Raw genomic sequence first — 15,868 nt, forward strand, 5'->3', positions numbered from 1 at the left:
TTCATGTACAAGCCTCAATTCTCTCATCCACACACACTGTTGATAGGGGAATCCTCACTGACAAGCTATTGTGTTCTGATGGAGTGGAGACTTCCATAATACACTAATGAGCTTTGCAGGCTATAGCCTGCGGCGCTAATTTAAAAGGCAAAATCCAGAAAGACTATTAAATGTACAACCTCAGTGCCCAAACATGGATTGAAACCAGCCAAATATCAAAACATGTATGGCCAGCTGTAACACTAAAGAACCCTTTACACAGGCAGACTGAATTGCTTCTAGTCCAACTTCATTGTGTGGCAGCATGTCTTCTTTACAGATATTACACTAAAACGTTTATTTCCTATGCTAGAGTCCCTATTTAAAGGGGACTAGCTTTAACATGGCTAAGTTCTTTGAGAACTCTCAGGAGTAAGCCATCTGCTCCTGGTGAATTGTTCACATTAAAAGGAGTTGTAAAGTCAGAAGGTTTTTTTTATCTTAAAGCATTCTACGCTTGAAGATAAAAAGCCTTCTGTGAACAGCAGCCCCCTAATGCTTACCCGAGGTCCCTCTGGCTCCAGCCATGTTGTAGGAATGTCTCGGCTGTCAGGGACTACCCTCTTCATTGGCTGAGACAGCAGCGTGGCGGCACTGGCTCCTGCTGCTGTCAAACAAAGTCAGTCAGCCAGCCAATGAGAATAGAAAGGGCGCGGGGCCAGGACACAGCTCCGTGTCTGAATGGATAAACACAGAACTGTGACTTGGCTCGGGTGCCCCCATAGCAAGCTGTTTGCTGTGGGGGCACCCAACAGGAGGGAGGGGCCAGGAGAGACGAAGAAGGACCCGAGAAGAAGAGGATCTGGGCTGCTCTGTGCAAATCCACTGCAAAAGAGTAGGTAAGTAAAACGGGTTTGTTATTTTTAATTAAAGACTTTACAATCATTAGGTTTTTCTAGTTTTTTTCTGACCACAGGTATCTCTCATCCACAAAAGGTAAATTAAATATGCTGGTATTAGCATGAATCAAGGGAAATGGGCCCTTCACCCAGACATACTCAACTTGGATGTCAGAAATGGGAAACTCCAGATGCAGATGTCCTAGCCTCAACAAGCTACCAATGTTTGTGGCCAATACCACTGGTCCGCTACCATCACCCTTGATAAATCCCTGGTCTTCAGGCTAATCTATGCCTTTCCATGTGTGAATTCTTCCTTATCTGCTTAATAAGAGCAAGAGAAGAAAATGGTGATATTCATTAAATCATACAGGCCCAGAAGAACCTGGTACACAAACCTGCTCAGACTTCTGGGAGATGACCCCAGGCCTCTTCCCAACAGGCCAGACCTGTTATCTCAGGACCCTCAGCCCCAGCCTGCTTCTAAGTCTCTGACTTTAATAGCATGGCTCTGAAAAGGACTGGTCTTAAGTCTATCATTCCTACCTTGCTAAAAGCAAGAAAAAAACACTTTCAGAAAGATCTACTATTGTACCTGGAAATCTTTCTTTGCATGGTGTGAGCACAAGCACTTCACTCCCAAAGATTACTCGGTGCCTCTCAGTCTGGCCTTTCAACAATCAGGTGCTGACTAGAACTTTGCCTTAAGCACTCAAAAGAACAGGTTTCAGTTTTGGTCTTTCTTTAAAAAAAAAAAAAACCCTTGCCATCTCTCAAGGTGTGTCTTGCATCAAGCCCCCCCATGTAGCACCTTGCGCTTCTTTGGGATCTCAACTTGGTTCTCTTTTCCCTGCAGAAATCACCCTTTTAACCCATCAGGGATATCCCATTAGAGGACTTCTCCTGCAAAGTGGCCTTTTGGGTCACTATCACGTCTATCAGACGGGTCTCTAGGTTGGCAGCTATCTCCTGTAAGGAGCGGTTCCTCATCCATCAAAAAGACAAGGTAGTCTCACACCAAAGACCATCCTTTCTTTCTAATGTGGCATCAGACTTCCACTCCACTAATCAAAATATAGTTCTACCATCCTTATGCCCTGCTCCAAAGCATGAAAAAGGATATTTCTGCTAATTGCCTGGATGTAGTAAGGGCCATAAGAGTCTACTTCAAAGCAACAGCTTTTTTGATCTGGAAAATGGATTCCGTATTTTTCCTGTCCTTAGGATGTTCCAAGAGACACCCCGCTTCTAAATCCATAAATCCATCATTGCTCGATGGATAAGAAATCGGATAATTAGAGCCTATACTCTCATGGACAAACGTGCTCATTCCACCAAACCAGTGGGAGTTTCCTGAACCTGGCCTCTGTAGTCCAGCTGTGTAAGGCCACCACCTGCACCTTTGTTAATACCTTTTCAAAGCTCTACCAGGTGGAGGTCCAATCGTTTGTGGATGCAGCTTTCAGCACTCTGAAGTTGAGCCTTTTGATCCTTGTTGTTGTTGGGCCCATTTGCACAGTTCTGTTTGCCTAGATGTTGCCCACCCTTCTCATTCACTGAATAGGGGCATCCCAGGGCATATAAATACTTTCACTGTGTCCTGTACTATACACTGCAGGTAAGAGGAATTTTGAATTGCATATAAATTCCGTATCTTGGAGTACAGTACAGGACACAGGCTACCTTCCCTTCCATTCCTTGGTAGCTCTGCATTGCCGGTGGAACAGCTGCTCTTTGTGGGTTTATGCTGTGGTCTGGGGACTGTGTAATTAATAATAACCATTTCTGTGGATTACATTTGGAAGGCTTAATACCACCATATCCCAACACTACATATCTGCACCCCATAAGGTGAGTTACAAAAAACACTATAGGATGGCATCATAGGGCATAACTAATATTTGAGGAGTTTGACTTTATCCACTTATCCTTAGTGACTGCCATATCTTTACATATATTCCCTTATTAGGGTGGCTACCAAGTTGAATCCTATTCTAGACCAGGAAGGCTGGCTGTAGAAAAACATTTTTTCTGCCAAGCTTGCATAGTTCCCTCATTCTAAACATCACAGGCATATACATATAACAACGGTTATGGTTATTATTATGATGGATGATATACAGTGGAGAAATTATTTGGTCCCCTCCAGATCTTGTAAGTTTGCCCACTTACAAAGAAGGGTCTATAATTGTTATCATAGGTGTATTTTAAATGATAGAGACAGAATATCAACCAAAAATCCAGAAAAAACACGATACAAATGTTATAAATGGAGTTGCAGTTCAGTGACAGTGAGTGAAATATGTATTTCATCCCCTACCAACCAACAATAATTCTGGCTCCCACAGACTTGCTACAGTATGTGCTCATGTGGTACACAGATTAGTCCAGGTGATTTAAGAAGGTGCTCCTAATGACAAATAGAAGTATCTCTTTCTTCCATTCAAACCTCACCATTGTGGGCAATACCAAAGAGTTGTCAAAGGACCTCATGGTCAAAATTGGAGAACTGCACAAGGCTGGAATGGGCTACAAGACCATCAGCAAGAAGCTTGGTGAGGAGACAACGGTGGGAGCAATTATTTTCAAATAAAAGAAATACAAAATATCCACCAACTTGCTTCAGTCTGTAGCTCCATGCAAGATTTCGCCTCATTGGGTAAGGATGATCATGAGAAAGTGAGGGATCAGCCCAGAACTACACGAGAGGAGCTTGTGAATAATCTCAGGGCAGTTGGGACCACAGTCACCAAACAAACCATTGGTAACACAAAATGTCGCCATAGATTGAAATTCTGCAGTGCCCACAAAGTCCCCCTCCTTAAGAAGACACATGTACAGGCCCGTCTGAAAGTTGCCAATGAACATCTAAATGCTTCAGAGAATGACCAGAAAGTCAGAAGGCATCCCCCTGCTTTGAGAGGCAGGGGCTATCCATCACTGTAGATGCCTTTGCTCCAGTTTTGGCTGGTTTGGGAGGCCATGACTTCTTGCAAAAGTACGATCTGGTTTTAACTATAGATAGAGGTATTCTTAAGGATAGCGCTAGGATATAGGGCCATACGCCTAGTCCTGAGAGCAATGGTGTAATAAACTGCCATGAACACAAGTGAAGGTTGCAATGCGGCATCCGCCGCCTTTTATACACCAAGTCATTGAACACAGGATTATCCACCATGGGGGGCCTTAAAGATTGGATTTGTTACCCCAATAATTCATATTCCTGATATGTGGCTGCTGTACCATGTACTACGAGTAGTAGCCAGTTCTCTTTGTTTTGCTTTCTTTATGTGAAATACCTGGTGTTCCTACCAGTCCCTATGCTTCCCTATTAAAACTGAACACACTAAGCAGGAGAACACACTGTGGTCAGCTCTCTAGCTGTGCTGGGAACTCAGCCTGTTCTCCACTGATCAGACTGACACACCCCTGCCTTACACTGGGAAGCTCAGTGTGCTGCTGCTTCTCCACCCACAAGCTTCTATGCAGCTGAGTACAGAGGGAATGTGATCATTTATAAAAAAGGGAAAACCGGTATTTATAATTTTTTTTTTTATATGTATACAAAACTGTTTTGCCTTTCATCTCTATTCTAAACTGAATGGGTTGTTTTTCAGGGCGATCATTTACAATCAAGGTATGAAATGACCAGATCTACCAAAGGAATTGCCCATTTCTTAAGGAAACTTCTTCAATGGGATCCTGTGGGGCAAAACATTTTGTGTGGGGCCGTCTCCACATAGGGCAAGTTCAACCAGCTGCCTGTCAAACTTCCCCTGAAAAGTGATCCACCATGAATTATGAATTGCTTTTCGGAAGGTATAACAAGTGTAAATGAGCCCTTGCCGAGTTGGGCTGTGCTGATCTAGCAAACTGGATAGCAAAATATTTACCAAGACTGTCCTGGTGTCCCACCAGCAGTTCATGTTGTGCACATATCCACACAAAATGCTGAGAAACCAGTTCCTTTACATGTACATGTTACAAAGCAGGCTCAGTTTGGGAGAACTGATAAGAAGCTTTGGAAATGCTGAATTAGCTGTGCCCGCTTTCATTTTGTTAAAGAGAAGTGGTACATACTAATAAAGGACATGCAGTAACTGAATTTTTGTTTTTACAGTATGCACATTCCAACTCTTCCCTTCTCCCATGATGTGTGGTATAAATTCAAGCAGTGTACAGATAATCTTACTTTGCTTTGGCGTACTGTGCTTGACGAAGCTGTTCAGCCAGTGGGGAATTCTCCAGTTTCATTAATTTTTCTCTACAGACATTCATGTATGAAAGTTTTCCTGCCAGATACCCAATCACTCCGGCAACTTTAAAGCAAACACAAAATAGCCATAAATGAAGTGCAAACACGTGTACACAAAAATAATCCAAATTAAAAGGGTTAAACTTGATAGCTACTGAGCCTCCTCTAATTGAATGACCCCCTGTGACACTGGATATGCTGTTTATTCTTTACCATTCCAGTGTTGTCCTGGCCATCATCGCACAGCCTTTCCATCAAAAATGTTCTTGCCAGGCTTCATTCACATTTTGGACATCAAAGTTGCATGACTAGTCCTTCCTCATGTTTTCCAACGATACCCATTCATATATCCACGACCTAAAGTTGCAGCAAATTTCAAAGTAGTTCATGCACTACTTTGGTCCGACTTTCATGCAACTTGAGGGCCATAGACTTCAATGGAAACCCTTAGAAGTTGCATGAAAGTCATACCTGAATGATATACAATGCAACTTGTGTGCAACAGTTGTCCTTTATCACTGGTCAAAGCAAAAGTTGTATCCAAGTTGCACCCATCCAAACTTGCATCAAAGTTGCACTCCAAAGTTGGTGCAACTTTGGAGTCGTACAAGTTTAAATAAAGCCTTAGTGCACAGGTGTGCCATGACCCCATTCATTATGGGTGAGCTGTATTCCATCTGTTCGGCTAAAAATGGCTCACCAATAAGAATGATCAATAATACTGCACATTAGGATGAGGAGCTGATGAGGACATTTTTTCTGGAAAGGCTGTGCAGCCTTGGGCAGGGATGCACAGTGAAAAATCGCTCAACAAGAGAGAAAGGCATTTTATTCAACGTGGCATAATGTACTCAGGGGGTTGGGTATTTACTAAAAATGAACAGATCCTCATATCACACACTGAAATTGCACAAAGATTGCAGTCAGACTAACATCTGGGAAGCTTAAATCAGATTTCTGACATATAAGAGTGCTTACAGAATGTAATTTAAATTAGAAAAAAAGTCAGCTTTTGATATTTAGTATCACCATGAGATGGGGCTGCAGGTAACATTTAATGAAGTCCTCTCGTAGAACTAGAAATTGTAAGAGAAAAAGATCTGTGTATGAACAAAATCGCTGCTTAAGAGGGACTTGTAGTTCTCAATGGAAGTGTGGCAATGACAATTCCTCCAGCTCTGTAACTGAAAGTCCATACCTCAGTACAGACATGGAACCGGAAGAAGAATCAGCAGGAGCCTGTACATTGCACCTGCAATTACTGATTGTGGTTGCAATTCTTTGCCGGCTCAAATACCAAAGAAATAATAAATGCACATTTTATTTTCTGAAAATGTGAGTGCATTTTTTTTTTTTTGCAAATAGTGGACTTAGCTTTTAACACACCATGGAAAACCTCTTTGAGGCTTGGTTCACACTTCTGCGTGTGGCAACAGTTCCCACACACCCAACAAAAACAAACGGCTCTTTGGAAACGCACAGGGCTGCCCTTCATTCTGAATAGCACCCCTAAGCATGTAAAATCGCAGTGTACATGCAGGAACCACTGGGAACTGGCATGGTTTAAAAAGACCATGTGATTTCCCTGAGACTTAATTTTTGAAAAGGTGCATACACCTTTTGTTTTGCAGAAACGCAGGCATTCAAATGGATGGGCTGCTGTGTCTGCGCAAACGCAACCCGCAAAGAGGCATAGGTGTGAACCTAGCGTAAAGAAGCAACACATCTCAAAATAAAATAAATCTTTTCATGTAAGGAAATTTACAACATATATTAATAAGCTGTATGATTATGGACAATAGTGCCTTACTGCAACCTTAAAGCAGTAGTAAATTGCCCAAAAAAATACAAATAAATTGGGTCCCCTAAAGATCCAAGTCATAATGTGCTAGTATGCATGATATACTAGCACATTATGACACACTCACCTGCACATAGAGCCTTCCAGTGCAGTGCTCTCACAGATCCCATGGCATTCCATCTTCACCTGGTCTTCCTTCTGAGTTTGCCACTCCTGCACATGCGCACGGGAGCCCCGGCTGCAGCACATCGATCTGCATTCAACAGCATACTGTATGCTCTAAATGCAGTGCATCACTGTGCATGCACAGGTGACATCACCAGCTATTGCGGATGTGAATACCTCTTAATGGTGTATGTTTAGGAGATAGTCATTGTACCTACAGGTAAGCCTGATTGTAAGCTTACATGTAGGTTCAAGTGAAGAGAAGGGATTTTACTACCGCTTTAAAAGTGAATATATATTTACCTCCACTCCGGCTCTGTGGTTTCCTAGAGCTCCCTTACTGGCCCGCTGACATTCAGCCAGTCTTGTTCCGGGTAAGAATTTTTGCCCGTTTTCATTGGCTGGGCAGATGCCAAATTTGTACACAGAGCTGCACGTGTGCAGTTTAGTATACAGAGCAGTCAGGCAGGTAAAAATATTTAATGCAGAAGAGACATAGTATGTATGTTCTGCATTAAAAAACCTGCAATGTCACATGTTTTTAAAATTACAATTCCACTTAACTACTTGCCGACCGCCGCAAGTACATATACTGCGGCGGTCAGCCCCTCACAGGCAAAGTGACGTATGGGTACGTCACTAGCCTGTGAGGCTCTGGGTAGTGAGTGCGCGCTGCCGGAGGCACGCTCCCGCTCGGTCACAGACCCCCCCGCGCGTGTGTTCCGGCGGACCCGATGTCCGCCGCTCACTCACGATCGTCTGTGACAGCGGGAGAAAGGCAGGAAGCTGATGTAAACAAGCCGCCTGTCATTCTCCCCTGTGTAGGAATAGTGATCATACGGTTCTACTATGTAGGACCGTTGATTACTGTTCCTACAGCTCAAGCCACAGCCAATCACAGTTAGAATCACGCCCCTAGGGACACACACAGCCCCTCCCTCTCAAAAAAAGTTAACCCCTTCACTAGCACTACAGTAACAGTGCATATGTATAGCACGGATTACTGTAGTAGTCTCACTGGTAACCCCAAAAGTGTCAAAAATGTCAGTCAAGGGTCCGATCTGTCCGCCCCTATCCCGCAAAAAAAAAAAAAAAAAAAAAAAAAAAAAATCGCAGATCGCCGCCATTACGCGTTAAAAAAAAAAAAAAAAAAAAAAAACACAACAAAAATTACAGAAATCTTTCCCTTTGTTAGTAAACGCGATGACTTTTGCGCAAACCAATCAAAATACGCTTTTTGCGATTTTTTTTTACCAAACATATGTAGCATAAAACAAATTGGCTGAAAAGGTTAAAAAAAATGTGATTTTTACATTTTTTTGGGGGAATTTCATATAAAAAAAAATTTGAAAAATATTGTTATTTTTGCAAAATTGACGCTCTTTTTTTGTTTATAGCGCATGATCAAAAAATTGCACAGGTGATCAAATACCACCAAAAGAAAGCTCTGTTTGTGGGAAAAAAAGGACGTCAAATTCGTTTAGGTACAGCATCGCACGACCGCGCAATTGTCCGTTAAAGTCACGCAGTGCCGAATCACAAAATACCCCCTGGTCAGGAAGGGGGTAAAATCTTCCGGGGATTAAGTGGTTAAAATAAATAGAAAAATTGATATGGAAGCACTGCAAAGTTCCAATATGATGTGCAACCCATTGCAGCCAAACAGAAATTAGCTCATATCAAAGCATATGGAGTACTTTTACTTACCAAAGGCCAACACAAATAGATAGAGAGAATTCATAAAGAAATAGTGGTAACACATATCACTATAAAACTGGTGCATTGAGGAATGACCTTTAGGAATGACTTACATGCAATTTTAGGAAATGCACCAAATCTTGTAGATGTTGTAAGGACTCCTAAAAAAGATTTAGAGAAAAACAGAGTTAGTTACCTGGTAACTCAATTCACAGAAAACTTCCAGAATGTTATATAAGAGAGAGAGAGAGAGAGAGGCTTGGCCCACCTAAAAACAGGAAACACGTTATCCAGAATTATAAAAGACCAGCACCAGTTAATAACCTCGCTAACAGACAAACAAAAACTCCAATCATATTCCAGAGCAGCATTATAAGAGATAAACGAGAACACCTGAAGTAAGTTGATGGCAGCATGCAGAATCTTCCTGCTGAAGGTTTGGATTCAGGTTTGAAGGCCTGAATGGAGAGAAAGTCAATCTAGTGCTAAAAGAAGGTCTGAAAGCTCATCCAGCTGCCTACCTTAACAAATCTGTTCTGTAAAATAATCTGTTTCTTCAGTCAATGAGAAGGTGCAATGGTTTTTGCACAAAGCTGACCAAACCTCCTCTTCTGGGGTCCCCCACCAGCGCTTCTGGCTCATTTTCCCCTTCTGAGTGCCCCCATAGCAAGCCACTTGCTATGGGGGCACTTGTGCAGTCATGATCCCGGGCCAGACTCTGTGTGTCTATTGACACACACATAGCATGGCTCAGCCCCTCTTTCCATTCCCTCCTCACAAGATTTGACTGACAGTCCCAGCTCCCGAGGCTGCCTTTAGGTCTAATGAGAAGAGAGAGCTGCGGCTCTTGGGCACAGCACTGGATTGAGATCGGGCTCAGGTAAGTATTAGGGTGGCTGAGGGGAGCTAAACACAAAGTTTTTTTTACCTTATTGCAGAGAATGCATAACCTTTTACCTTTATAACTACTTTAAGTAGTTGCACCCAATAGGATTCTGAAAAACATCTTGCTATTGTACTTTTTATCGCACAGTTTAGTTTCCTTGGTCCTGAAAACAGCACAAAGAGGTTGCTGGATTTGTTCCAGGCTTTCGCAACTTGAATATACGTCATTAGACAGTGCGGAAGTAGTGCCCCCCTAAAAAGTCAACATGACCCAACAATCAAAGAAGAGGACATCCCCATTACTGTTCCACCTTGGAGCCACTGGTGCCCAAAACTGCAAGATCTTTTGTTGCCACAACCAACCAGAGGGAGTCTGGCAAAGATATACCTGAACAGGCTAGTCCAGATACATCCAAATGTGTTCCCATATGATGCCTGTGGATCCCAGCACCAAGGAATAATTCCCCCTCAGCTGCAGCATCCTACCAGTGCAAGGAGGCATGTGGAGCAAAAAGCCCACAAACCCACCCTTGTAACATGTTGCCCAGCAGAAGCACGCAATCCCCGATGCCAGAACTCTTCACCCCACTAATTGCTGGGCTTACACTGCCTGCGGTGGGGTCAGGGCCCACAAAAAAAACAAGCAGCCTGGATTGCAGATGGGACCCAGTTGGCTGCGAAACCTCTCCCGCTTGCCACCCACTAACCCAGGGATCAACAAACCCCAGGTGCCAGGTCGCATTGGCGGTTAGCATTAACGGCCTGGCACCTGGGCTACATTGCGGCAGGTGTCTTATCCCCATGCGGGCCCCACCCGCAGACGCACAGACTAAGATGCCGCGGCTTTGCGGCCTGCTGGAGCGAGATGCTTGCATCAGGGAACTGGTGCCCTCTTGTGGTGGGCAGGGCAGTTACAAGCAGTCACTGACGGCGCTGAGGGTTCCCCTGCCTGTTCTCACTGCCTGCCCATCTCCTTCCCATGAAGAGAAGAGGTTGAAGGTGTTGCGGGCTTGAACTGTTCTTAACGGTGAGTGGACAGGAAGTGTGGGGCAGCTGGTTGGAATGGCCTCTGTTCCATTTACACCCCCACAAAGATGGAAACAGTTTTTTTTTTTTCATTAAAAATGTTTTATTATTTTTCACTCTCTCCCTGTCATGCCACAGCCACACAGCCAAAGGCCCCTTTTAACATGGGCTGCCTGATCAGGTCTGCCTGTCAGTTTTTCAGGCGGACCTGATCGGACCCACCAGTCTCCTCTATGGAGCGGTGGATATTAGCAGTCAAATGTCCGCTGACACCCTCCGCCATCCGATCCTGTCCGTCAAAAACAGATGAATGGTGGTCCCATCCGTCCGGTGGATCGGATGGCATCAGATGGAAATGGACAGGCGGACCATTTTCATCCGATTTCCCCATAGAGGAGAGCAGGACTGAGCATAGCAGAGCGCACGGGACCAGTCATCCGCCTGCTCAGTGGGAATTAGAGGAGAAATCCCCGCTGAGAAACCGGATTCTGCTTAGTGGAGGCACCCATGTGAAAGAGGCCTAAGGTGGCATGAGTTACTGGATCTCCTATCGCCCCCACCTTGCTGCAGTCTCCTTCCCTAGTGAGACACTGCCCATCACACCATCAAGCCAAGTACACACAGGCCAAATACCGGGCAACATCGGCCGGTTCAATAAAAACTGGCCGCCATTCGGCCCATGAGAATGGCATCCGGTCCTCCAGAAGCCTAACGTTTGGCATGCTGGAAAAAAAACTGGCTCCTAGATTCCAAGCAAATTTGTCAAGCCCTGCCCTAACCAGAGTTTGCACAGGAGAGGGACAACTGACAGACTAAAGCTGGATACACACTATACAATGCTATTTAGATTTTTTCCTTTAGATTCACCAAAACCATATAATATGAGGTCAAACCTAAACACTTTCAATTTGTATGCAATCAGGCAAGTCCTTGCACTACATAGTTGAAGGTAAATCTACAGGAAATCAAACAACAAAAGTTGTATAGTGCTTTTCCTGCTTAAAGCGGAGTTCCACCCTGGGAAAGCTTTTTTTAATAAAAATACCCCCGGGACAGTCAGGGCTAGTGCATTCCACAATGGCTAGCCTCTGATCTGTCCCGGGTTGCACTTACCTTTTAGAAGAAATACTTCCCTCGAAAATGTATTGTCCAGCGCTGCCATCTCAGGTGTGGGCAGCTTGAAGCCAGCGCGATCCTCTTCTGTGTCCTCTTCCGTCTGCTTCGGTCCCACGATGCACTGCACCGGCCCCGCAGTCACTTCCGGTGCCACAGCGTCATCCCTGCACAGCTTCTGGGCATGCCCAGAAGCTGTTTAGTAAGGTATGACGGTGCCTGCACCGGAACTGACGTCGGGGCCGGTGCAGGCGCATTGATTCCTGGGAGCGATGACGTTCAGCTCCCAGGAATCATTGCAAGCCACGAAGTGACGAATCGCTGTGGCCGCCGAGGGGAGGAAGAGGAAGTAAGGCAAGTATATTATCTTCTAAACAAGGTAAGCAAAAAAAAAATAAAAAATTGCGATTATCCATTTGTTTTTCAGGTGACCCGGAGCAAGAAGATGGAGGTAAGTATAAATTTAGGGTGGAACTCCGCTTTAAGAAGAAGCACCAGAGACTGTTCAACTAAATCCTCTACATCTATGAAGGCAGTTGCTTCTCAGACGGTGGACAAACTTCAGAACAAGCAAACAGGGGAGTTGAGTAAGATGCTCCTCTTCCAGGATAAGCACAAGATATTTATGCCTACAAAACCCAGCTATGTAACCCTCCAAGCCAACTGGCTCTGAGAACATGACAAGCATATACTGGGAGGCCCCTGCCACTACTTGGAGGAAATACAGATATTACTACATAGTAATACAGAGATTAGTAAATCCAGGTGACTAGTTGGTACTGGTCTTTTATAATTGCAGATTCTGTGTTACCTGTTTTAGGTGGGCGCACAGTTCCATCCACTGGCTGTAAGTGGAGATGTATTTAGTAAAGTAGATGTAAAATTGTTTAACCACAGTTGTAAAACATGCCTCTAAAGCAAAGTTTCTCAACCTTTTTTCAGTCAAGGCACCCTTTAAAATCATGGACAAACTTGAGGCACCCTCCAAAATTATAGACAGTCTTGAGGCTCCACATTTTAAAATGTGAAAACCATTCTAATAGTTTTACATAATGCAGCAACATCCACGCACACGTAATACACCCAACGTTAAAGGGGATTTTTTCTTCCAATGCAAATACATTTTTGCAAACTGGTACTGACTAGTATTCCAAGGTTTCTCTTCTCCCTCAGTTTTTCGCCATTTCTCGCTAATTAGACCCCAAAGTTGAAAGAGAGAATCAAGGGAGAGACAAACAAGGATGATATGCAGGCAATGGACATCCTCCTTATCAACTGATGAGGTCATTGGTGGCTGGCAGCTAGAAGGTTGTAATGGTGTACAATGAAAGCCTGTGGATTTGTGGAATTCAAAGGCAGGTGTCATGCACCTGCCAGCTTGTACATCATTTTGGGGCAATTTGTAGGCACTTTGCTAAGGCACCCCTGAAAAAACCTTAAGGCACCCTGGTTGAAAAAGGCTGCTCTAAAGCACTTCATTTTAATGCCAGACATGTTGTTGATTTAGGTAAAATGCACTAAAAATAAAAACCCAAAAATGGGTCGTTCAGTGCAAGAATCAACAAGGGTAATAATGCTTTAATATATGTCCTTTTCACTCTGCACAAAAGTTTGCCATAAAAAAAAAAAAAATCTATATAATGTTTGGGGATTCCAAGTAATTTTCTAGCAAAAAATACTGATTTTAACTTGTAAACAACAAATGTCAGAAATAGGCCCGGTCCTTAAAAGGGTAACTCCACTTTTGTGGGGGAAAAAATAGCAAATAAAAAGAAAAATAATAATATAGCGTATACAATTGTGACACAAGTCATATTGTAATGGAATATTATTAAAATTCACCTTTCCTTTTTAATCTGCAGCCGTTGTAATTTTCTGAAAATACAATGCAATATGGCTACCTGGAGCTGTTCTGTGCACAGAATGTACACTGACTACACCACAGAAACAGAATTTCCTGCTTGTGTGATTGGCTCACTGATTTTCCCAGAAGTCTGCCTAAGGCCCCTTTCACACTTGTGCGACCTAAAAGTCGCGTGGTTTTGTCGCAATTTTGACTGGACTTGAAGCAATGCCTATGTCTTTGGAACTCAAAATGCATCAAAGTTGAACAAAGGTAGTACAGGGACTACTTTGAAGTTGTTGCGGCTTGAAGTTGCACAGATATGAATGGTACTCATTGGAAATCATGGAGTATGACTTATCATGCGACTTTGCAGTCCCAAGTGACAGGACAAGTCTCACAAGTGTGAAAGGGGCCTAAGATACAAGTCAAATTTCAGGCATTACCTGCAACAAAAATGTAATTTTTGGTGAGATACTCCCAACAGGAAATCATAAATAAAAAGGGATGCAGGCCCAGCAGATTTCCTCATTAGAGCCCTGCACCTGCACAGCTGACAGAAAATTATGAAACCACTCCTATTTGACCCACTCAGCACAGAGGAACAAACAATGATTTCTTCAGAATAACAAAAGGTTGTTAAAATCCTTGCAGCGTACAAAGATCACCCAGAGAGGAATGCTTTTTTCTCAACAAAAGTGGAGTTACGCTTTAAGTGGTTAACCACTTGCCGACCGCCGCCCGACTATATGCGGCGGCAGTCAGCCCCTCCAAGGCAAAGTGACGTACCGGTCACTAGCCTGGGAGCAAATAGGGGGCGAGCGCGCGCCGCCGGAGGCGCGCTCCCGCTCGTACCCGAAGAAGCCGGCGCGTGTGACCGGTGGACCCGATGTCCGCCGGTCACTCACGATCGTCGGGTAGAGAGGGAGAAAGGCAGGCGGCTAGTGTAAACAAAGCCGCCTGTCATTCTCCCCTGTGTAAAAGCACAGATCACTCGGTCCTGCTATGTAGGACCGTTGATCTGTGTTTTTACACACAAAGTTAACCCCTTCCCTCCCAGTGTCATTTTTACAGTAACAGTGCATATGTATAGCAAAAAAAAAAAAAAAAAAAATCGCAGATCGCCATTACTCGTTAAGAAAAAAAACAATAAAAATGACAAAAATCTTTCCCTTAGCTAGTAAACGCAATAACTTTTGTGTAAGCCAATCAAAATACGCTTTTTGCGATTTTTTTTACCAAACATATGTAGCAGAAAACAAATTGGCCTAAAATGTTAAAAAAATTTTGATTTTTACATTTTTTTTGGGGAATTTCATATAAAAAAAATTTAAAAAATATTCTTATTTTTGCAAAATTGTCGCTCTTTTTTTGTTTATAGCGCATGATAAAAAAAAAAAAAAAAAAAAAAAAAATCGCACTGGTGATCAAATACCACCAAAAGAAAGCTCTGTTTGTGGGGAAAAAAAGGACGTCAATTTCATTTGGGTACAGCGTCGCACGACCGCGTAATTGTCCGTTAAAATCACGCAGTGCCGAATTGCAAAATAGGTCCTGGTCAGGAAGGGGGTAAAATCTTCCGGGGCTTAAGTGGTTAAAGACTCCTATCAGGAGACATTTTTTGTATTGTAGAGACATGAAAGCTCTTTTACTACAGGGCGGCAGTGAATGCAAAACACCATCCCACCACGATAAGCATAGCTTCTAACAGTAGAAAAGCCAACTCATACCTCTGCACAAATCCAAAAAAACTAAGATCACATATTCTTGCTAATAGACTCACAAATAAAGCTAGCATGGGGAAAATGCATTGAAAAGAAAACCCAAATGTAATACATCTTTTTGTTTTACCTATTGATCTTGTTATACATTTTTTTAACTTTCTTTAATAGACCAAGCTGTTCAATAAAAGTTGAAGTTAAAAGGTTGGGCCAAACACTGACGGGGCGATTACAATGGGCAGCTTTTATTCATTTACCAGTGGTTTTAATGGCTCAAGGTTTTTTTACTGTCATGCATTCTATACATGAAGGTAAAAAAAAACCTTCTGTGTGCAGCAGACCCGCTCTTACCTGAGCCGCATCAGGATCCAGCGATGTGCTTGAGAGCCCAAGCTCTCCAAGGACTCTTCCTCTTCATTGGCTTCTGCTGTTGTCAATCACAGCCAGTTAGCCAATTAAGAGAGAGGGGCGGGGCCGAGCTGC

The 15,868-nt window shown here is 43.4% G+C and overlaps 1 protein-coding gene across 1 annotated transcript in view; it reads right to left on the minus strand.

Annotated features, from left to right (window-relative positions):
- Positions 1-15,868, minus strand: part of OCIAD1 (OCIA domain containing 1) — a 42,339-nt gene that overhangs the window by 14,559 nt on the left and 11,912 nt on the right. The window contains exons 4-5 of the mRNA XM_082249502.1: positions 8,911-8,958; positions 5,071-5,197 (exon numbers count right to left, since the gene is read on the minus strand). Coding sequence (XP_082105628.1) covers positions 5,071-5,197; positions 8,911-8,958 — 175 coding nt within the window. The remainder of the gene's footprint in view (positions 1-5,070; positions 5,198-8,910; positions 8,959-15,868) is intronic.

The sequence above is a fragment of the Pelophylax lessonae genome (genome assembly GCF_965119305.1).
Source record: "Pelophylax lessonae genome assembly, chromosome: 1".
Classification (NCBI taxonomy): domain Eukaryota; kingdom Metazoa; phylum Chordata; class Amphibia; order Anura; family Ranidae; genus Pelophylax; species Pelophylax lessonae.